The 24,870-nt window shown below is 25.5% G+C and overlaps 3 protein-coding genes across 4 annotated transcripts in view; 1 reads left to right on the top strand and 2 right to left on the bottom strand.

Annotated features, from left to right (window-relative positions):
* Window positions 1-3,969: 3,969 nt before the first annotated feature.
* LOC135930385 (ATP synthase subunit g, mitochondrial-like) lies at window positions 3,970-4,559 on the bottom strand. The gene is made up of 3 exons (XM_065467180.1): window positions 4,398-4,559; window positions 4,199-4,359; window positions 3,970-4,156 (listed from the first exon to the last, which is right to left on the bottom strand). The coding sequence occupies exons 1-3, from the start codon at window positions 4,459-4,461 to the stop codon at window positions 4,058-4,060; spliced, it is 324 nt and encodes a 107-aa protein (XP_065323252.1). The 5' UTR covers window positions 4,462-4,559; the 3' UTR covers window positions 3,970-4,057.
* Window positions 4,560-5,581: 1,022 nt separating this feature from the next.
* Window positions 5,582-24,862, top strand: LOC135929782 (dual oxidase maturation factor 1-like). Of its 2 annotated transcripts, XM_065466493.1 has the most exons (9): window positions 5,582-5,770; window positions 10,194-10,251; window positions 20,086-20,226; window positions 20,278-20,641; window positions 20,750-20,961; window positions 21,061-21,177; window positions 21,220-21,512; window positions 24,073-24,217; window positions 24,264-24,862. In XM_065466493.1, the coding sequence occupies exons 1-9, from the start codon at window positions 5,615-5,617 to the stop codon at window positions 24,326-24,328; spliced, it is 1,551 nt and encodes a 516-aa protein (XP_065322565.1). In that variant the 5' UTR covers window positions 5,582-5,614; the 3' UTR covers window positions 24,329-24,862. The 2 variants fall into 2 exon arrangements, with proteins under 2 accessions (XP_065322565.1, XP_065322567.1); XM_065466495.1 differs by lacking the exon at window positions 24,264-24,862 and having other exon boundaries at window positions 5,583-5,770; window positions 24,052-24,168.
* LOC135929781 (bifunctional purine biosynthesis protein ATIC-like) overlaps window positions 24,511-24,870 on the bottom strand; it is a 34,338-nt gene continuing 33,978 nt past the window's right edge. The window contains exon 15 of the mRNA XM_065466492.1: window positions 24,511-24,717. Within this exon, the coding sequence (XP_065322564.1) occupies window positions 24,598-24,717 (120 nt within the window). The 3' untranslated portion in view covers window positions 24,511-24,597. The remainder of the gene's footprint in view (window positions 24,718-24,870) is intronic.

Genomic DNA, 24,870 nt, shown 5'->3' with positions numbered 1-24,870 from the left:
AATTTTGAATATAATGTCAAATTCGTATGCAAATAATAAAATAGATTTGGCTCATTTTTTGAGGTGTAAATATATAAACTAAACTTAAAAACATCTTCTAAGCTAGTTGTCATTAAAAATTTATTATTATAATGAAGCCAAAAAATCTATTCCTATACAAAATGTTTCATATCTTATTGTAATCAGCCACTCAGTATAGTAAATTAACGTAGAAATATGTTTTCTCAAGAAATTTTATTAATCTTCAAATCTAATACAAAAATAAGATTTATTTTAGTTCGTTGAGTTTATTACTAAAAAAAGAATTTAAAACAAAGTTCATATAAAAAATAAGGTAACTCACTGAAACTCGAGGAAATGCTTAATATTATTTTTTTTTTAAATTTATTTTTTGTAAATATTTTTAAAAAATTATTGTGAATGCTGAAAGGAGAAACATGAAACAAAATATGAGATTAAATAGATATAATAATACCATTATTTCAATAGCTGCTCATATTAAATTTTCTATTTCAAAGTGTATGGAGGCCATTTTTAGAAATACAAACTAGTTCAGCTTATTATCTATTGTGGCATTGGTAGCATTCATCATTTTTAAAAGGTTTTGCTGTAAACAAATTGCTTGAGGGAAAAAATGAGATAAATGCAGCAAATAGATGTTATAAAACTGCGTTTGGTAGGCTGATCCCCCTCCCCCCGCTTTAGAATTGAATTTTAATGAATGTCCCAGAAGAAATCTGCAAATATTAAGATGTAATTTTATTCCTAACTCTATTTATCATGAGTAGGGGAAGCAATGGTGAGGCTTTGTAAGGATTGAGAATTTGCTGGTAAAGATTATCTCCTTATGACTGCGTAATAGGGATTTTTAAAATCTTAATGATGGTTGTTAATGTCATTATACTTGGAATATTTAGGATCCCTTATGCTGGAATATACTCCGCTATATTCATATTCGCTATCCATTATTGACCTAGCTTTGATAGTTAACTCCGTGTCTTAAATTATTCGAGCAATTATAATAAATTCTTTATATCTTTTTTTTATAGAATGGTGATCTCATCATTATACAATTTTGTTTGATAAAACACACTTATATGTATAATTTATAAAATTAAAAATTAATTAATTATTAATATAATATTTTTAATAAAATATGTATTATATTAGTTATAAATTTAAAAAATCGATTAATTATATATAACCAGATGTCCTGGGGCAATAAGTAAGGAAGCAGCCCGTAGAGATATGATGATTATTAAGGCGCTATATTGTAAAAAACATTTTAAAATTTGTATTCAAATATTATAAAAAACATATCTCTTATTTTTATCGTATTCCATTTTGTGCTTATTAATAGAAACTCCTGAGGCCATAATTTGTAAATATATCCTTTCACTTTTGTATATATTATCGTTATTTTTTTGACCAATCAATTCAACAGTAAAATATATTGCTGCTCTGACTTATCAGCTATGCAATGTAAAAACAAAAATTTTTATAAATCTGTGTTATCATGAATTAGATTTTAGTGTATCAGCTGAATGACATTTTTCAACTACATCCCATGGAAAAGGTCCATATGATGGCCTTGGCGAAAAATTGAAAGATACGTTCAAGTCTTCAGCGCACCAGTTCAGGGCACATTTTAACACCAGTTGATATATATCCGTTTGCAAAATAAAACATGTCATCAGTAAATTTTACCTATAGAACCAACGAATAATACAATTTAGAAGAGATTAAAAAGATTCAATTTAGCTTGCCCCAATCCAGGAACCCGGGAAATACATGCTGTATTTCCTTTGCTTTTAAGTAAACCTAAATCAAAAATATATTCATATGAACAGACCTTTCAAATTAACAATATCTCAAATGAGGATAATTTCTCTTTTGCTGATATTGAAGGATTCGCAACATGTGTTTATGACTCTTTTTGGTGGTTAGTCACAATTCTAAAAAAGAATGAAATTACAGAGGAGATATATATTTACTTTTTTTACACCCCATTAACCATCACAATCCTTCTTTTACTCGGCAATTGAGGAAAAGATATGGTTGCCATTAATCAAATAACGATTATAGATCCCATAACAGTGACAGGGCGTACCTACAAATTATCGCCTCATGAATCTATTAATGATTAAAACAAGTGGTTTTTTAAAAATTGTTTGTATATAAAATTTAAAATATGTTTATTTTTAAATATATCGTCCTAATAATCCCCAGGATATCATATTGGTTATGGTTATATTTAATCGAAATTTTACCAATATATATTTTTATTAAATATATTATATGCAAAATCATTTTAATATAACGCCATCTATATAACTTCTTTTTTTATAAAATTAAAAAAAAAGAAATGGCTATCGAGATTTTTAATTAAATCGTTTAATATAAAGGTAATAAACATTTTTAGAGAATATCAACACCCATAAAAATCCCATCCTAAATGTTAATTTTTTATTTTTCCCGGAAATTAGAAAACATTTGGAATTTTTTTTCGACATTTTCCAATATAAAATTTTAAGGGCTATAAAATGATATATAATTTTGTAACTCTATCTTAAGTATGTTTTAAAAAAAACAAGATTTAATGAAATCACGCATTACGCGATTTTGAAAGCGTATATCTTTAGATCTGGTTGAGCTAGCACTCTAAAATTTTGATTTTATTAATATATACAACATAAATAACTATCATACTAAGTTTCGTTCATTTTAAGGATGGTCGTCCAAAAACCTCGTTTTTTGGTCGATTTGATGTGGGAATGCCCCACCTATCACTTTTTTTTTTTAAAATTAGCTCACAAAATAAAATGCAAACACTTGAACCTAATGAATTCTTATAAAATGGAAATATGTATTTTAGAATTTTTATATTGATTACACAATTAAATATTTAAAATTTAACTATTGTTCCCTTTTAGGAGCACAATTATGTTTTTCTTAAAAAATTTTTATTATTATTTTGATTTGTAAATGTTTATCCTATTTTTAAAAAACAAAAACTATAATAAATAATTTATATTATCCAAATATTTAATAATAGAAGTGGAATATTTCAATTATTTGTAATTCAATAAAAAAAATCCAATTATTCAAATTATTTAAATGGAACAAAATAAATTATTTAAATTAGTGATCTGCATCAGGTCTAATTTATTAAGCCGGGCCTAATTTTTTTTAAAAATTTGTTCTGCCCAGCCTATTCCAAAATAAAAAAATTCTTTATTTGTTCCAAAAAGCTAGCAAAAAATTATTTGTCAGCCAGGTTCAAATTTATTTAAATATAGAAAAATAATTTTTTTTATTGTAAAAAAATATTCTACAAATAAAAAATATTAGTGCCTTGTTTCTTGTAAGAATTTTATATCAATTTATTTGACAAAATGTAATGGCTTCATATTTAAAAATTTTAACCTGATCCTGCCTTTATTTTAAAAAACATTAGACCCATGCCAGCCTGAACTAAATTATTTTATAAAAATAGACCTATCATGGCCCAAATGAAGATCTCTAATTTGTATTTGAATCAAATAATTGTTTACTTGTATTTGATAATTTATTCTTTGATTTGTTATTGAATAAACCTAGTCATGAATTTAAAAAAATAATAGTTTATACATCTTGTTTTCATTTTTGGGAGGGGGCAGGATGAAAGTTGGGGAAAATTTCTATTTGCTAAAACATAAATGTTAATATTAAGATAACATTATATTCAAAAAAGGTATAAATAACCTGTTGTGCTCTTTATATATTTGGAAAATTTCTGGAAAGAGCACAATCCCAATTTTTAGAGATACGACAAGTTCCTGCCCTACCCTTCTTAATATTTAGATATAAATGTAATAAGTTTATGAATTTAATATCCATGTTAATTGTAATATAATGTATATTGGTTAAAAGGGCACCAAATTTTAAAATAAATAAAAAATACATTTATTTCCATGAAAACAAAAAATATAAAGCAATTATTCTTTATTTAAAAAAATGCTAATTGTTTATGTGACATAAATTTATGACATTAATAGATATTAAAATGAGCCTCAGATTAGACATTATAGCCATAAAAACTTCTTCTGCCAATAATTTCACCAACAAAAAACCAAAATGATATTTCTGCAGCCACTAGAGAATTCAACCAGGCTTCCTAATTTTATTATATTTGGCAAAAATAATATATTTTTAAAACTTTAATAGATTGATTCTTCCATTGGCCATTTTTAAATAATGATAATATATCTTGAAATTGATTTTGAATTTTTGGAAATTCAGAAGATGTTGGAGGTCTCATTTCGATTTTAGCATAATGCCAAAAGGTTTTCAGCTTGGGGTAGGTATATTTGATTGCATCTTAATTATATATATATAAATTTTGCAAATTTAAATACCTTTTGTATATATAGGACCCTTGATAGCTAATGTATTAATAACTTTGTTCAATTTTGATGCCATTTATCGTTAAAGCTAAACAAGGATATTAAATTACAGAAAACATTAGAATGCAGTTATGACAGCTGATGGTCAATTTTTTAGAATCTATTTATATTTTTGTGAGGCAATAATGAGATCAGGATTAGGCCCGCTTTAATAATTTTTACCCCCTTTTTAAAAATTGTAAACTGTAAGGTAGCCCAAGTTTTTTTTCAAATATAAAATTTGGCTCGATTAGTTATGAAATTTTAGCTCATTGATTGCCTCCAATATTACCCCTGAAATTTAAAACCATTTTGATAATTAATATATATCAGTGTTGTCACTAACCTTTATAATCTCAGGGATATCAATATATATTTTTTTTCTATTTTTTTCAAAATGGCCTTATTTTTAACTAAAATTTTAACTTTTTTTTAATATAAAAAGATTTCAACATTTTCTGGGGGCTCGAATACGCTTCACCCCTTTCCCCCCTTAACCTTATGAAAAAACTATATGAATATCGGATAAAAAAATGAATGAGAACAAATTTACTTATATTATAAACACAATATATCTGCTAGTCTGTAAAATAGAAATCACATTTATTATATATAATAATTGTAGATTTACGTGATACATGATATATAGCGCTTTTGCCCTCTAGCGTTGAAGATTCAACAGAGCTACGCTAGGTTTTCCTCATTTCCATCTATTTGGAACAATTTAATTTGGGTATAAAAGTAAAAATATGAGGAGCCCTCCACACGTTTATGGGCAAGCCGCACGTACTTGTAGGCACAACATTTCGAAAAATGTTGCTTAAACCTCTATAGGCTTTAATTTAAAAGGAGTGGGACAAAGAAAAAGCCTATACCCAAAACTACAGTATAATTTAATTACTTTAAAGGTGGGTGATGGCTGATTTTAAGCTTAATTTCTTTAGTGTAAGTTATAATTACTATCAATATTAAGATATAATGTTCATAGAATCTGTATTTACCGTTCTATCACTTCAAATTTTCCACCGGATAAAACCGCACCTGGATCTAGACATTTTTTTGAATTTAAATATTGAAAAACAGTACTTTTATCAATTGTAGATTTTAATTTTGCAAAATATTTAAATATCTTAATTTGTCGTGGATACAAATAAATGCAAACATATGATAAAATATTAATTTGAAAATTTATGATTTTTAAAGCATTTCGCGAATTCAATTACCCAACTTTATATTCACCTATTAAATCATTAGAATGCGATAATTTTTTAATAGTTTTTTTATACTTCTGCGGCTCATTGATATTTTCATTTTTTATTATATTACCTGGTGTGCGTGGAAAACAAGTAATTTTAAGATTTATTTTTTAAAAAAATTGACATTTTATTTACCAAGGTACATTAGTATACTAACAAAATAAACTTAATTATTTTTGCCATATTATAGAAATCAATACTGATAAAAATATATCCTATTGAATAAATTTTTTAAATAAATTTTATTACAAGATAGCAATTTTTTTAAGTATCACTGAAATATTTTAAAAATCTATGTTGATTTAAACCATTGAAGGCGTTTTAAAATCCAGTTTCTTATAATAGAATTTGGTGGTGGGTTGTCTATTTGTATCCTTACAATATGTGAAATTTTACAACTCTCCATAATAATCAGAAATTAATCTCCTAAAAAATGGCCCTACAGCTTATTAGATGAATATCACTATCAGACTTTGATACTGCCAAAAGGTGGGCAAATTATTGTATTTGTATGGGAATATAATTTAATATATTATTACAAAAGGTAACTAAAATGTTGGATAAAGGTTGGGAAGGAGTATTTTTGTTTAATGAAAAATAAATAAGAGCTGTCTAAACCACCAACTAAATTTTTATTAAGAGAATTAATTGTATTGATTTACACCTTTAGAAATACTAATTGATATTGAAATTTTTTAAATTTAAAGAGCAGTTAATGAATATGAATACACCACAATAGAAATTGTCAGATTCTATAATTGTTATTTAAATTCCTCAAAAAATAGATAAATCCCCTGTTACCATTTAGAAATAAATATGCAGGCCTGGAACCAGCTAAAAATGGTATAATTTTAAAAATCTGGACTGGAGTTTAAAAAAATTAAGAATTCAGGTAGGATTTTTAAAAAATTAATTTAAAATATATTAATTAATCAGTTGAAAAATATTATAATAGAACGTTTGATATTTATTTAATCAATAAATTATTCAAAATAACTAAATTTTGAAAATTCTGGCCCTGATCAAAAAATGATTTTAAAAAAAGTAAAAATACAGATTGGGTCAAAAATTAAAAATAAATTTATTTTGAAAATCTGGACTGAGCTTGAAATTATTATTTTTTTAATCAGAGACGGGCTTGAAATTCCGACCTCTGTAGGTATCTGATTTGTCTGAAGTTTCCCGGAACAAACGAGTCTTAGAACATTCATTCATTCAAAAGAAAAAACCTTGCTGATATATTTAAAAAATAATTTAATTTAAATAATTTGCCAATTTTAAATATATATATTAATTCAATTATTTTTATTGTAAAAATATAAATAACTGACGAATTGTTAAACTTTATACAAAACGCTTGAAATTAGAATTTATTCAGTATTAATATTTTATATACTTTTTTGAATGTACACTACATATAATTTCTTTTAAAATATTTATTTGTGGCATCCGTCGATCAATATTTTTCAAGATATCGAACTGTTAGGTATCGATGCATCTCTGCTTGAAATAAAATAATCCCTTTATCTTTATTTATAAAATATTTTTCTTAGATTAAACGCAAATTTTTGAATGTAAATTTTAAAGTTTAATACTTGAATTTACATTATACACGGGTAAATAAGTTTTAAAAAAGTGTCTTCGGTCGGCTTAATTTGGATACTTAATTGCTTTTTACTATAGGCTAAAAAGTTTTTAAACCAGGACACCCTCTTTTGTTTTGTTTTAAGTATTTGGTGGCATTGTTCTTATTATTCTTTTTTCTTTTTTTTTTGGTTTTTGGTTATATATTTTTTTTGGTTTACTTTTTTGGATACTAAATAGCCAACTGTTTAATATTAAGCCGACCTAGGACACTGCCTAAAGCCTTGCCTTAAATTATGATTTAAAATTTACACCTAAAACGAATTATTCCTTATTTAATTTGATTCATATTATACGAATACGAAAAATATATTATTCATTTAGTAATTTTTTTATCCATCTTATCGAATAATTCGAAATTATTCGTAAATATTCAAAATTATTTAATCTTTATTAGTATTAACTTGTTCCTTACATTATATTTTTTTTATATTTTTTTATATTTTATACTTTCTATAAATCATATTTTTGATTTTAATAATTCATTTTTGAAGATATTTTTAAGGAATTTAGTTTTCGAATTGAATATTTCAACAAATCGAATCGGATAATGTTTTTCTTATTCGTACTAATATAAATAAAGAATTATTTGATTCTAATTAACGCGATTTTCAAAAATATAAATATAAATGTAATTATATTTTGACAATATAATCGAAAAGAGTTTTGTTTTGTAAAGAAATCAATTGCTTTTTAAGAAATATAATAATATTATCATTATTCCTATGTTTTTAAGGATATACGAAGTTATCAAATAAAAATCTAGTGCACCATCTATATTAAATTTAATACTATTATATTTAAAAACTATAATGACTTTTATTTTCAACCTATTTTGGCCTCAATTTTTTATAAATTTTTTATATCCTTTTTAATTTTACTCATAGTCCTTGATTATTATTATTTATTGTATAGATATCGAAATAGTTGGCTATCTAAATTTATGTTTGTGATAAAATAATTTTTATAATACAATAGTATAGTAGAGCTTAAAATTATAAAAGAAAGTTGATAATTTGTTCATGATGAATTCTTTTTAAATGTATTAATTAATACTTAATATTATTGATTGACTTTTAATTCAGAAATAAAATCAAATTGAGTTATTTTAAATTTTTATTCTTCCGTTCGATAATAGGTAATAATATACACTACCTTTTGCTTTGTCATAATCAGGGCCATAAATAGAAAATTTTCCTTATGGGGACACAATAAAAATAAGCTTAAAAAATATTAAATTTGCAGAATTTGAAAAAATTATAATTAATAAAAACTCCCTAGGGAAAAGTAATGTGTAAGTTATCAAATATTATGGTCTAAGTTATAATTTATATATAAAAAAATGGTCTGAAACGGTTCTAAAAATATAAAGGCTCGATTCTTTCCTTTAAACGATTTGGCATAAAAGTTTGGTTACGGTTCTAACTGTTTGTGTTTAACAGTTCGGTTCCCTATTTTTTATTTAAGTTTATGCAATATTTTGAAATAAAAAAATCATTTTTAATAAATGAAAGTCCGTTCCGGTTATTCCGCTCAATATACCCCCCCCCCCATTGTTTTAAAATATTTTTAACACTCCCGCTCACCCAACCAATGTTTAATTTTTTTTAAATTGCCCGCCTGTGGCTTGATAAATATCCTTCTGTTGCAGATCTCTAGTTTGTCATCATTATTGCTTTTGAACTTTCATTTCGTAGTAATCAAATGTTGAAATATTAGTAAATATTTTTTAATCATCTTTTACACTATGATCAAAATGACAACTATGGTTTATTTAAAAAATTATAGTTATTTGCATATTTTTGTTATTTTTACTAAATTTTAGAAGATTTTTTAAGATTTTGAGCCCAAATCTGTTTCAGGGATTTCGCTTTTATTTAAGCGAATTATCGTGATATCTTCCAAAATCTAGAATGACATAGATTTTTTTTGCCTAACTTTGAAAGTGCATTGCAAGTTGCAACTTTTACCTTGTTATATTTTGTTCTCTTTTTTATCGAGAAAATCCAGGCAAAAATACACTGAAAAAAATAACCCATTTTAGAAATTTTAAGGGGTAAATTTTGTCCTGTCTTTTTTTGTGGGTATTTTTATACAATGTCTTTGTCCAATGTGCTTTCCGGGCCCTTTTGTCAAGGACATATATATGTCAGCGATTTTAAAAAAATTCAGCAAGCAACCTAAAATATATATTATCTATGATAAAAAATTTTACAAAATGTGACGGAAAGGATGCCACGAAAAGTGTTTTTAAAAAATGATTCTTAAAGCCTGAACTCTAAATTTAAAAAAAGGGTTCGGGTTAATTTAAATCTCGAGGGTTGTAAGGATTAGGAGCCCTGTTTTTAATATCGGTAACTAATTTTTTCCCAATTTCAATTATGGCTCTTATTTTTTATATCTCTCCTCTATGGCTATCTATTTCTACAACAATCGTTTTATAAATCAATTGGGTTTGATATCTGTATTGTGTAATTGTATCATAATCATGAATATTTGTTTATTTTTTTATGAATTTATATTATATTATTTAGATTTAGTACTTTAGTGTAATAATATTAATCAAAATGAAATAATGGGCACGGGCTTTTGGTTGGGTCGGACTTTGTAGATCTCTAATTCCGAATATTTCATATTTCTATGCATATCTAATATATTAAAAACTACTCTATAATTTTTAACTTTATAGTATTGACTTTTTTGTTATAACGAACTACCAAACGTTCTATTTGTCAAACGTTAGAACTCTCCTGTGTAGATCCTTAGTTTTATTTAAGATGTTTTAAGCCCGTCTCATACATACATAATAATAATAAATATGTTATTAAATACATTTATTTTTTATCGTTATTTATTTATCACAATTTAGAGAATATACACGTTTATATATGGCTGCTTGACGTTGATGACCGGGATCTTGATCATAAGTAATTTTATTTTAATTCTAGATATTTTTTTGACCAATAGCAGCTTCGAATAAAAAGAAGGTAGCCTCTTATGATTTAATATTTCTTAAAATGCATTGAAAAAAGTGTTTCTTAAAGGAGAAAAAAACTAATAAAAATGTATCATCTAATAGCTTTTTTTAAATATTATAATACAACAACTTACTCTGATATTTGAGGTTAATAATATCTGTCCTTAAATTAAGATTTTGCCAAAATAGTATGATGACTTGTATAAATTTATTGACTTAATAAACTTAATATTTAACAAATTTACAAAAAACTTATGAAATCTAAAATATGATTTTTTTTTATATTAAACTATGAAAAATAATTTTATAAATAAGATAATTAGATTTCCTTCTAATTTAATCAAGTATGAAAAAAAAACTTAATTATTATTGATATAGAATCTTCTTCCGTTTTGAATAAAATATGGGCGTATTTTTCTAATTAAAAAAAATTTTTAAATAATAATTCATCTTAAAATAAACAAAAGTAAACACCAACATAACTTTTACATAAATGTCAATTATTTAAATTAATCACAATTTTTTGATTAACCAGGCTCAGTGTTAAACAGCTCGATTTCAGCCAATTTTTAAAAACGGCTAACTCAATATTTTAGTCAAAAAAATATTGCCTAACTCGAGATCGCTAATAGATGTCCAAACCTTTGTGCCATCTTTGAAGAAAGTCCTCAGACTTGCGTTATATTTTTCTGGATAAAATATAGAGTTAATCGTTTTTAAAAATCGACTCAAATCGAGCCCTTTAAAAACACTAACCAGACTCTTGGGAAGAGCAGGTGGAAAAGCGGCCTCTAAATTATTAGGGGCCATTAAATTTTGAATCTTAGACATTTTTATTTCCTATTTTTGCTAATTTCAGTTTTTTGTTAATTATTCTTTTATATACTGATTTGATTCCCTTTTTTGGCTAAATTTGATTTAATCCTTTTCTTAGGGTGGTTTTTTTAAAGTATCGTCAAATTAATTTTTCCATCGTCCACTAAAAGTTCTAATACTCACGGCTCTGATCAACTCGAGTTGACTTCCAATAATTGGAGCTGATTTTTACAATTAAATTCGCTAAATGAGTCAGTCTAGTTTTTTTTAAACAAAACTCTAATGACCTATGAATTAAATCTCACATAAACCTTTAAATTTTTATCTCAAAATTAAGCTAATTACTTAAGAAATGAGAAATTATCACACTAAACTTACATCTTTTATGTAATTTGACATTATTTTGCTATATAAATTAAAATAAATAAACATTTTATTTTATTTTATATCATGATAATCTTATCTTATTTATTATATTACTATAATATTAAGCTATATGTTTTAATTTTCTACTCAATTCACAAATAATCAGAATTCGTTTTTTTTTCAATATCATCAAAAATTCACTTTTCCAGGAAATTTTATTATAAAAAAAAAACAAAGCATAGTTGATTCATTCAAAATATTATAATCTTTATTTTATTTTTTAAGAGTAATATAATTAAACATTGGAAGTAGTTAAACAAGAGTTATATGGATTAATTTATTCTCTATCAATAAAATTTCTGAGATAGATATTTTAAACTTTCAATAATGATTTCTTCTTCTCATATATCTTTTCCCGATTTCAAGGGGCCCCTGATTACATCTTATCATTTATTCCAATTTCATATATTTAGCCTAAGGTTTTTCTCGCAAAGTATAGATTTTTTCAGGTATTTTTGAAAAAAATACTTCCCTATTTGAGCGTTTTATAAAATATCTATCTGCTAAGACAATAGAAAATATCATATAATTTTTGAAAGAATAATACAATCTTCTCCAGAGATGAATCGATAACATCTTTTTTAGCCGATACCGATACTCACACCTATCGGCCGATACCATCGATATCAAAAATAATAATAAATTTATATTGGAAAAAAACGCAGGGTTGGCAAGTTGTACTTTGTATGTCTGGTCTTAATAAAAAACACCTTAACGAATCACACCCCTGAATCTAAAAAAAAACGATGTTAAAAAAATCATACTTATGATCAAATCTGACGAAGAACTAAACTAAAATGAGAAATCTACTCGACTTAAGTGTATTTTGCTAAGTATCTGCATCCCACAATTCGATTTTTATTACATAACAACAAACTAGCCAATATAAAATTAAAATTTTTTCGCATCAGTTCCTTAAATTAATAAAGCTAGTTTTTAAAGGAATAGACCCTATTAATAATTTACCCAGTCAAAAACAATTGACTAGATCTCTTTATAATTTTTGCAAATTTCCAATTTTTATCTCACTATTATAGTTGGGTAATGGCTAAATGTCGGCTAATTTGGCTCAATCTACAGGCGCGTGACAGAGAAAATCCGTTAAAATTACGGCGAAGAAAGCCCGGGGCCCAAAGTGATAGTTTTCGACCTACAACTCGGGTTAGACGATTTTTTAACCGGCTAAAAAGCTTAAACGGCTCAAAATATACTGATTACCCAACTATACTCACTATATAAATCAACATACTGTACTATTTAAACTAATTAATATTAGCTCAAGATGTGCTTCTTTTATAAAATGTTGCAACTACTAATTTGCAAATTATCCCCAAAAATGTTTATTACATATGCCCAGGAGAAATAAGTGCTAATGGGGAATGATATATACTAGATAGGACTCGACCACTTGATTTTGTTAATATATATTTAAGTCTTAATGAAATTTTTAAAATGTTGTTCGTTGTTTAGCAAATGGCTATATGCTGATCAACATCATATAACATTACCCTTAAAATTAAGCATTAATTGACTATAAAAATCTCAAACCTCCATTCGCAACTTTAAGCCGTTATTAATAAAAAGCAATAATGTTTATATAAACAGGAGGCAGGAGCAATTTGCCTCAATACATCTATTTCATATCGCAAATATAATTTGAGAAATATTTGATCTTGTTTATCAAAGAATTTCAATTTCTTGATCTATAAAAGTTTTCTTTTTGAAGCTTCTTTTATTAAACAAACACATAGATTTTTCCAAACAATCAATATGAGGTCGAAAAGATTGCCAACCCCTGTTTAGAATTCTAATGAAATAAGGTGCTTTTAAATATAGAAAATTTTTCGTCAGACTATTAACTAGTAATTATTATTAATAAAATTTCCTTCAATAATATGGGCATTAATTTTTATAAGTTGTTTATCCTATTTCTCATAGCTCAATTGGTTGTCATTCAATCAAAGTTTATAAGATTTATCCATCTTATTTCCCCTTGGATAATCATTTTGATTTGTATCATTTAAATCCATTAACTCTCATAAACTCAAACTAAAAAATTTTTTTTATATACAAATATAATAATTTTACAATTTCAATTAATCAGCGGGGAATTTTGGAATATAATGAAGCATTTAAAATTTATTAACTATTCATACCTTTAATTTCCTTTCGAAACAATATAAATACAGCCAAAATTTTTTAGAATTCGAAATGTTATCTTAAAATGATCCATATTTTAAAAATCAGGCCTGGCTTAAATTTAAGAAAAATGGGCCGGGTTTGAAAATTGAATTTTGAAAAAAATTCTGACCTTCAGGAGGTTTCTATTATATTTTCTGCTGACATTATCTCAACTAACTCATACACATACCTCTATACAAGAAAAGAAAATAACCCGCCGAACCCAAATGATTTTCCTCTACACCCATTCACTTTATTTTTAAAAACGATTCATTGAACATAAATGTTTTGGTTAATGTAACAAAAAATTATATAATTTGTGAGTTTTTTAAAATTATATTAAGTTACCAAAGGTTAAAATAATATCTTATATTTCTTGAATTGTGAAATTAAAAATCTTGAAAGAAAATTATGTTTTGATAAAATATCTGACCTTATTTTTTAACACCAATATTTCCCCATGATTTTCGACCAGTCTTTTGCGTTCTTTTTTTTTATTCAAAAGAATTAAAGGTTTAATTATATAAATTAATATCTAAATTTTTTTTTATAAATTATAAGGAAAATATATGTTTTAAAAAAGTGTAACCTTATGCATATAGATATCAACCCCAATATGCTAATATCAACAAAATTTTTGCCCGTCTTAATTTATCCATCCTATTCTTAAAAATTGATTTTCGTTGTCTTATTTTTTTGAAATTATAATAGTATAATCAAAATTAAGGCTTTTTTAATAGTTTCTCTTTGGATTCTTTTTTTTTAAACTTTTTGTATATCAATAACCAGAGCTGCAAATTGGACTCGGTTCTTTGTGTTATTTAAATCTAGCAAAAACTTTTTTATTAAAATAAAATGATAGAATTTAGGGAATGAGATCAAGGTAAATTTTGATCAAAGACCTTCAGAAATACCTATTACACGGTCAGATCCGGATTTGAAAAATATTTTATACCCTGCCCCGATTTTAATTTTTAATAATTTTATGGCCCAGTCCAAATGAATATTAAGCTCTTCATTATTTTCCTACTAATTAATTTATATAATTTAAATTTTTTTTTTAATTGGTCCGATTCAAATTTTATAAATAAAAAAAAATAGGTCTCATTAGGCTTGATTTTATTATAAATTTTACTGCCGTGTTTTAGTCCGGGCCAGCAGATCCCTCATACATTTTTAAATACCGATAAACATTTTTTTTATTACAAATTGAGGAATAATTAACCAGTCATCATACTTATTAAAAAAAAAATTATTTAGTGCTAGTCTCAATATTGCTTATAATCTAGGAAATATTAAAAATTCATTAAATAATACAATGGATCAATTTTTATATTTAAAGTGCAGGCATGTTTTTCTCACTTTTTAACATAAATAAATAAAAATGATTAAAGACAATTAAAAAAAAAGTCGATTTCAAAAAAATAATTTTTTTTATATTTATTTTCTTGGAATTCTGTTTACACGATATATTTTATTGGGAATATTAAATTGTATAGTTAACCCTGAACTTGGATATTTCTTACCTTGGACTTGATTAAATACTTTAATTCCAAAAATTTACGCATGGATTTATCAGTTGAAAAGAAGTTATTGTTAATTTTTGTCACGAATCCTAAAAAATTAATATCAATTTTTTTTAATAAAAAAAATGAAATAAATTAAACCTGTTACTTGAAATAACTTCTTTTATTATTCCTTTATATAACCTCACTATATAATTATGTCACGATAAAAAAAAATTTAACATATAAAATGACATTTAATTTATATATTTTGCCATAGACATTTTATCATCAAATCAAGCAAATGTTCTTTTTTCATAATTTTAGCCATAATGATAATTTTTTTTTAATATTTAAATGAATCATAGGCTGCCCATTTTCACGCCTGGTCCAGATATAATTTTTCCCCATTTTCCTCGGTTTTGACTTTTAAATTTGGTCAGTCTAAATAATTTTCCCCAGATTTTAAAATCATACTAATTTTCTACCAGTCTCTAAAAATTTCAAATACTTAATGATGGTGATAATAGGCAAAATATTATTATTTATTAATTATCTATATTTTGACCTGTGCCCCGCAGAGCCAATAAACCGCTCACGACGCCACCGCCAAAAACTGTTGGCGCTCAACACGCCGCCGCTGATGTAAAAATCTGGTGACATGACGGCGTGATGGATATTTTTTATTATTAAAAATATTATTTATATATTTATGAATTATAATTTGAAGAAAAATAATATTATAAATATATTTAAAATTATTTAAAAATGCGATTTTAATTTTTAAAATTATTAAATAATATTTGTTATAACATTTTATTTGTGATTAATACAGAAAAGGTATTGAAATTAGAGATCTGCAAAGTTACCCGTCGGGCCTAATTCTATTTAAAATAATCGGGTTCGGGCCGGGCCTAATATTTAAAAAAAATTCGGGGTCGGGCCTAATATTTTAAAAAAAAATTCGGGGCGGGTATGGTCGGACCTTGGATATTTTTTTAAATATATCTAAATTTATCAATTTTATATTGAATTTTTTATGTAAAAAAATATTTGATTTTATTTATTGAAACTAAACTACATATAACATATATCTTATTTTGAGTAATTATAAAGATTAATTTCTATATTTAAATAAATTCGGGCCGGGCTGGGTCGGTAAATTTTTTTAAAAAAAATTTCGGGTTCGGGCCGGGCCGGCAAAACTTTTCTAAAAAAAATTTCGGGCCGGGCTCGAAAAATTAGGCCCGATGCAGATCACTAATTGAAATATTATTATATATTTCTTATTTTAATTAATCCTATTCCTTCGTTAATCCTAAAAAGATTTATTTTAAATAAGTTTTAAAAAGGTAAGATTTTATCATCTGTATTCTGTATATAGTTAGTATAGATTATAATTTTGAGTCAATGATTTGATCTGTCAAAACTTTTGTGTAAGACCATCATTTATATAAGGAGTAATACAATATTTTCTTAGTGCAATCCACAACTCCTTATCATATAAAATTTATTTTTGATTTTTATTTTATTGCCATCATAACATATATATAAATATAGCAGGACTAACATATATAATGGATACAGCATTATAAAATCTTGTAACAACTACATTATATCCTTATCCTTGCAGCAAAATCTTTTACCTCGATACATTTTGGATCCTTCATATTAAAACTGATACAAATAATAAGAGAACCAATGTTACGCCAAATAAACTCTTTTGTAAATTCTTGCAAATAATGCTGGATAAAGATGATAGCTACCTCTGTTGTCATTAACCGAATGTGAAACCACAGAAGTTGCTTCAGAATTCGATTATCTAAAGATATTAACTATCAAACATTCATCAATTTATCACAAAAATCTGGAACAAGACTATTTAACTTATTAAATCGATTAAAGTTTAAAAAACGATAATGAATTTTATTTATAATTCTTTTGGTATATATACATTTATATAATTATCCAATTTAACTTCTACTAATATGCAATTACATTGACCTCCATAAGATAATATTAAATGTAAGAAAGTTATATAATTCAAATAGCGTAACCTTTTAAAATATATATAAACATTCAAATATAGCATAACTAGTCTTAAAAAAGGTGTTATTCTTTGTTTTAATCTTATAGTTTAGAGATAGAAGATGTCTAAGATTTTTGGAAGATAATAGCATCACATCTTCCTAAGCTTTCAATATTAGTTAGAATAGCCCTGTATGGTCCAGCTACAAGTACACCCAGCGAACGTGTATTTTTCATAGCTGGGCTCACTCTGAACTCTAAAAGATCATCATTATATCTTATAAATCTAAATAAAATAATATTTATACATGATAATTATAAGTTAAAAATCGTTAAATTATAGTTTTAATTCGAAATTTGCATAATAAAGCAAAAAAAAATTTTAAAAGTGTTTCCAATAAATTTATAATTTTAATTAAAAAAATATAAGTTAGAAAAATTGACGCCGCCGCCTATTTTTGTGGTGGCGTCTAAATCGATACGCCGCCACCTGTGAAGCTGTCGTTTTAATGGCATAACACATTTAATGAGAAATTAAGTTAAAATTTATTCCGACGTTTAAACAACATTTTAGTTATTATTGTCAAGAAAACATAAAATTAAAGAAAATTTAGGATAAAAAATAAATTCTAACATAAATAATGAAAGAAATGGGTTATGTTAAACAGTACATATTTTAATAGTTTTGCGTTATCGGTGTTTTGCATTTTTTTGTTTTGATAGCTTGTGCCACCTATGATTATAATATATGTATATGAAAAGATTTGTTACATTTTTAAGTTTCATTATAGCTCAAAGATATAAATCCCTGTTGAAGCGTAGAAGGTCGCTTTTAATTTTAAACTAAATCAACCTCCTCGAGTAGGTAGATAGGGGTTAGAGAGGTAGAAAAGTGAATATATTAGGAGGTAGGGTTAATATAATATAAAAATTGGCAGTGGCGATCCAAACAGGAAAAGTCACATATTGTTCAACACAACCTTATGTACTGATTAACATTAACTGAGAGAAATAGGCAAAATAAATTAGCTATAGATTCTATTTTGTAGTCTACACGGAGATTAAATGAAATCGGATCCCTAAAAAGTGAGAATCTCGCTTATCTCCTATAAATTTTTTAAGTAATATTGAAAATAATATTAATTGATGGTAGAAAAATAAACACTCGTATTTAAATTGAATTTTTGAAAAAATGGCTAAAGATGGGAAATGGAGTTTCTTTTGGTATTATCCCATTTTTAGCAATTTTTTTAAAAACAACTCAATTTAAATCCGAACGCTTACTTCCTTATCATCTATTATATTATTTTTAAAACTACTTTAAAAATTTTCTATGAGATATAAGTGAATTTCCCAATTTATTTTTTTATTTTAAGCGATTTAGAACGGGAACCGATTAAATGACATTTTTCATTTATATCGAATTAAAATAGAATATTTTTTTTAAAATAAAAACATAAATGCCATTTAGTCAATTCAGGACTTTTAACCGAACTGAACTCATAGCTGGAAACCAGGTTCTGATGAATTTATTTGTAAACTTAACCCATTTTCAATTTCAGATTCAGGCGAATATTTTTAAAATTAAATTGCTTTTTTTATTTTAATTTTCAAATATGATATAATTATGCAAATAGAATTTATTTTATCATTTTTTTTCCCATTATTTATATCATATCACATATGCCCTATCAGGGGCGTCATTAGACTTTTTAGTTTAATTGGGTACTCATAGTCACCATCTTTATAAATAAGCAAAAACTAATATTTTTTACTTTATTTGTATTTTTTTTTAAAATTTTTGTCAATTGAATTTTTAAATTTTTGAGAGTTATTTCCAAAATTTTGATAATGCTCGAGTCCTATAACCCCTTACTGACGCCACGGATTCCTGTATTAAAATTATAAACATCGAATTATGTATATTATTAAAATGATAATCAATATTTGAGACATTAATATTGTATTTTGTTTTAGTGTAGTTTTGAATAAAATATTATATACCTTTATAAATAGCCTTTAAATTTAGATTCTCAAAAATTAAATATTTGATTTTTATAATTTGATTGACGCTTTTGGATTCTAAATTAATTTATTTGACCCAACCCACTTTGAACCAAACCGGGCTAACGAATTTGATCTAGTTTTGAAACTGCACCTTATATTTAACGAGTTCGAAGCCCCAAATCACAGAAATCATGGTCGACAGCCGACTCTTATATATGTATACTTTTATATGTATTTTAATGAATGAATGGTCATCTACAGTATATTAATGACATTGATAGGGGATAATAAGCTCTTCCATTTGATAGGGAGGTTAAATACATCCTCCCTGTTCAAATTGTTTTTAGTTTTAACGATTCGATGCTTTCCCTAATCAATTTTTTAGGAAGTTATCTTTGTCAAAGATTAGGCAATTAGTAAAATTAATGTGATTCTTAATTATTTCTATTCTCCACATAGGAAGCTTAACTATTGTTTTATTTATCCGTAAGTCAAACCTGGCGCACAATCAAAACAAAATTAAGTCACAATATCATATAACAAAAAGCCAATTCTCTGCACTTGCGTAGCATATAAAATTCCCGAACCATCATATTAATTACCCGAAAGATTAATTAAGAAAAGCCCTGAGATCGAGAAAACTAAGAGCAATTTAAACAGATGATGGATATAAGCTTTCTATTTATTTAACATTATTTTTTACCATGTTATTTATTAATTTTTTAAAATATAATATTATAAATATACACATCAAAAATCTAAACATTTTAAAAATTTACAAAAATATCAATTTAAGAATTTTTTTATATATTTATATACAGTATGTAATTACTCATACTCTTGGGAAACAGCTTCGATTATAACCTCTACCACTTTTAGCGTTGCCTCGAAGAAAAATATAATTTGCCAAATTTCTGTGCATATTGGGTTGCGAGGGTTTAACGTTTCGTTGAAGGGGATAGGTATATATATGTTAATTTATACATTCTTGTATGCTTTATTAAAAAATATAGACCCAGCCATAATTACTCAATCAAAAATCAAGTCTAATCATATGAGTCAATTTTATCTTAATGCAAACTCGTCAACTAATCCGTTAACTAATGCGTCCCAAAGATCTAGTCAAAAACACAATATCAATATCATTTTAAGCCATATACACTATAACGAAGCTTTCAGGTGGGAATGGGAACAAGGGGTTCAAAACTATCATTCCCCCATATCAGGGAAATTTATTGGTCAATATAACGAGGCGCGAATAAGAGGCACGCCCACACCCATACTCTGGGTCGCACAATATTTTTTAATGGATGCTGAAAAAATTAGATGGGGTAGACATTATCGTTTAGCCGGTTATTATAGCCATATATTGATTTGGTAATAATTTATTAGACACACCATGAAATTTAAAATTTAAATCTGTTTTTCATTCAATTCGTGTTATTGTATAATTAATTTTACTCTTTTTCCCCATATATCTATAAGGCTCTCCCTGCCATTTTGGTTACTTGCAAACATTTTGGTGTACATATGTATTAAATACAGTGGCTTCTTTTGGATATTGACTGGTCTAAGTTTATTAACAGCAAATTTTGTGTTTTGGTTAGTCAAATGTCCTGTTCCATTACACATACACTTAGGCGATTCAATTTTACAATTTTCATTTGGAATCAGTTTTTGGACTACGTTCTATTTAGGTCAGCGTATATTAATTATTATATGAGCAACTAACCTTATTAGTTATATTAAAAAACTCAATTTTTAGCACAACATAATTTTTATATAACATATAACAGGTATCCAATCAATTATGATTGGACTAGCAATCGTTTTTGCAGATTCCAAATGTTATGCTCATTTAATGGCTTTTTTTGGAATAGACGTTCTGCAAGAATATGAGGATTATTTAGCAGGCATATAATATACAATAAATATAAGTTATATATATTTCCAAGACCCTATCGAATTAGGTATGCAACATAAAGATGATATAAGCGATATTGACAAGTGTGAAAATCGACTTGAAAAGAATGGCACATTTAATAAATATGATAATGCAATAGACAAGGATAATGTTGATATTGAAATGAATGGGAAATGTAACATGCTCAAAAATAATTTAAATCATGGTTTGAAGGGTGTCTCGGATTCGCTTTGCTCTTTTAATGATCCCAAATTCCATTCACTAAATTTTGCAAATGATCTTTGTTACTCATCAAAATTATCACATTTCGAACCATTTACACAGGTATTTAAATTTTGATCACGTTTTAAGAAACTTATAAAAATAATTGGTAATGGTTCAAATATTCGTCTTATCTAATGAAACCATATCTTATTATTTTATATAAAAATTTTTAATTTATTTGTAAATCTTTGAACAATTTTGATTCTAACATTTTATTCAAATGAAGAACGTTGTCACTAAGTTTAAAATACCTTAAGTAGATCATAACAATTTTTTACAGAGAAAAGAAATAATATTCATAAATTATAATGGCCGAATATTTGGCTACGTTTTCTGAATTCAATTTAAATATTTTATTATTTGAAGGTTATAGATATCATTTTCATAATTGTTTTTAAATTATTCAGTCTTTATGTTAATATATTTTTCCCCTTTATATTACGTTTTTTGTCATCTTCCAAATTTTGTAAAATATCGCACTTTGATTTTAAATAACGAAGGTCCGATGTCACGAGGATGAGTTTACAACCTCTTTGGATGTAGGAAATTTATTTTAATTTTTTTATAATTTGGATGGTCGCCAATCATTTATATACATGCAAGTAACATATACTTCTTCTATTTTACAAATCGATATTTCACATTTTACATTGGATTTAGCACGAGAAATGCTGCATGCATTTTTTTGTCTCCAAAAGAAATTAATCAAAAGCTAATTTAATATAATTATGACGTATAATGCTTGAATAGTCCTAGATTCGTAGCAGTTAATTTTATCAAAATGGTTGGTGAGTAAGTATTCACTTAGAAATAAATTAATTTTCTAAATCCAAAAGGATCTTAGCTAATTAGTATACTCAGCGAGCAATACATATTATCTTAAGCATTTAGTATATGCAACTTTAAAAAAATGAATTTAACGAAAAGGGTAAATAATAGGTTATTTTTCATAATGAATATTAAAATTTATTAAGTTAGCTCAATTTAAAATCTTTTAACCCTTCAGAAGTAATGGGTTAAACCCTTCAAAGATTTTAAAATTGTTACTGCAACTATTTTTCTATCCCTCTATTGCATACTCCACTAAATTTCTGCAAAGTTCATGTACTTTTATTTGATACTTAAAAAATATTTAGAAGCTTATCCCATAATGTAAAAAACTTTCATTTATACAGTTTAAAAACAAATTCTTTAATAGATAAAAACACAATTAATAAAAAAATTTAAAAAAAAGGACCAATGCAATATTTGCAGAATTATAGCTTCTTATCTCTTAGCTAGAGATGCATCGATATCAAGGCCGATACTTTTTATCTCTATTGAGTCGAAATCTCAACAATTTACTATTAAAAAATTATATTTTTAAAGAACAAACCCAAAATTTATTGATTTTTTTAGAGATCTACCGGGTTTAATTTCTTCATCTGTGCTAAATCCTAAAAACCATGTTCGATGTTGGATTTTATATATATTTATTAACTCTCTTATACATGATGTAAATTTAATTCAATGAAAATATCAGTAAAATAAATATGATTAATCAACAGTATCCAATATATTATTCACCTAGAGATTATTTTTTTTGTGTTGTAACTACCTTATTAATTATTTTCAATTACTAATCAAAATAATGTTAAAAAATTTTTTTATGATTTATAAATCATTTTTTTAAAATAAATGCGTTAATATATATACAAAAATATCTCCTGATCCAGAGGGAAAAGATGACCCTGGATTAGGTTTATCTCATTTTTTTATTCCTATATAATTATTTATTTTAAACCTTCGAGAGTGGTGGGATCTAGCAGCACTGAGATAATTTTAAAATCTTTTGTACAATGTTGAAATATTTTTTTACTAATAATAAATAAAGTATAAGTAGGGTATCAGAGACCTACCAGGCCGAATTTTAAGCCTGACCCGAATTCAAATATTTTGTATTTTCATTCTGTGATTCTTGATCCAATAGAATATTTTTAAAAAATTGTAAATTGTTTTAAGTGAAAATTGAAAATGAACAATAAATAAATAACAAACGCTCTACAATTCTAATTAGAATTTTTAAAAAATGCCTAAATCATTTTATTGATATAGTTGTCAAATAAATTTTGAAATTTTATATATATTTTTAAATGATCTTGTAACGGTTTAAATTTCCTATTTAGGGTAATTTTAGGGTTTTTTAGAATTTCAGACTAAAATAAATAATATTTGAAAAAATTAAGCATTTTCATCACCTGGAAAAAGTCAGGCCATTCATTTATGGCATATTTGAACCAAGATTAATAAAATAAATTAGTAAATAACAAAAAAAAGTTAGTTTGTTTTATATAAAAAAAATCTTTACTACAATAAATTTGGGTAAAAATTTTAGGACTAGCCTTGGTATTGGTACGCCTCTGCTCATAACTACTTGCCTATTACTGTAATTAAATTTAAAAAATCATTATCAAAATTACGTTAATAGAATTAATCATCCCCAAATACTCTAAAATTGTTTTTTGGGAACTTGTAATTCCATTTACGTTTTTATAGAATGATCTTTTTTAAATTATCATAGAAAATGTATTAATTTTTTTTAATAGCAATTATTTTTCAGATTTTTTTTAAAAATAATTAGATTCCAGTTTTGCGTAAAAGAGGCACATCACATTCGTTTTTTTATAGGAAAAAATTTTCTAGTAAAAAATCAAGTTTAATTTCTTCCAAATCTGTTCCTATTCACCTTTCTAATAAACCAGATTTCAACATCGAAGAATTAACAGGTATTTTAATTGTTAATTTTATTGATCATTTTTAATTGAAAATTAGAAAAGCATGAAATTTTTGGGGAGGATACAATCTTAAATAGTCCGTCTTATAAATCTTATATATAGTTCAAATCGACAAATTACGAAAATGTTGTCACAAATTAAAAATGAAACTTAAAATTATTCTATAATTTTTATGATTATATCAAAACTATGTATTTATTATGTATACATTTTTTACAAAACTATTTATTCCAACAATGCAAATTTATTTTATAATCATATTTTTTTTTTATAAGAATCAAATATTATTGTAAAATAATGCGTGTAATATCACATGAGTGATTTGGAATTATTATAATATTTATAAAATCATTACAAAAAATTAATTATATTCAATGATGAAACAACCTTTCGTGGGTAAAAACCAAAGTTATTCCATAATTATTGCAAGCATCTATAACAGATTTGTCATTATTAGAACCTGATGGAGCTGCAATGTACTCAACGCCAGACTAAATATTTTTTTAGTAAAGAAATTTATAACGTATAAAACTTAATATAATAAGCCGTTTACCGAGGGATTAGAAATTTAAAACTGATACCCTAATTTAAAAGGCTAAAACGTTATTAATTATTCGTGTAAATTGTTAATAAAATTTAATAGA

Source organism: Gordionus sp. m RMFG-2023, chromosome 5 (assembly GCF_954871325.1).
Source record: "Gordionus sp. m RMFG-2023 chromosome 5, tfGorSpeb1-WG-v2, whole genome shotgun sequence".
Taxonomy (NCBI): Eukaryota; Metazoa; Nematomorpha; class Gordioida; order Chordodea; family Parachordodidae; genus Gordionus; species Gordionus sp. m RMFG-2023.
Note: the sequence above shows the minus strand (reverse complement) of the source record. Positions and strands in the feature narration are given on the sequence as shown.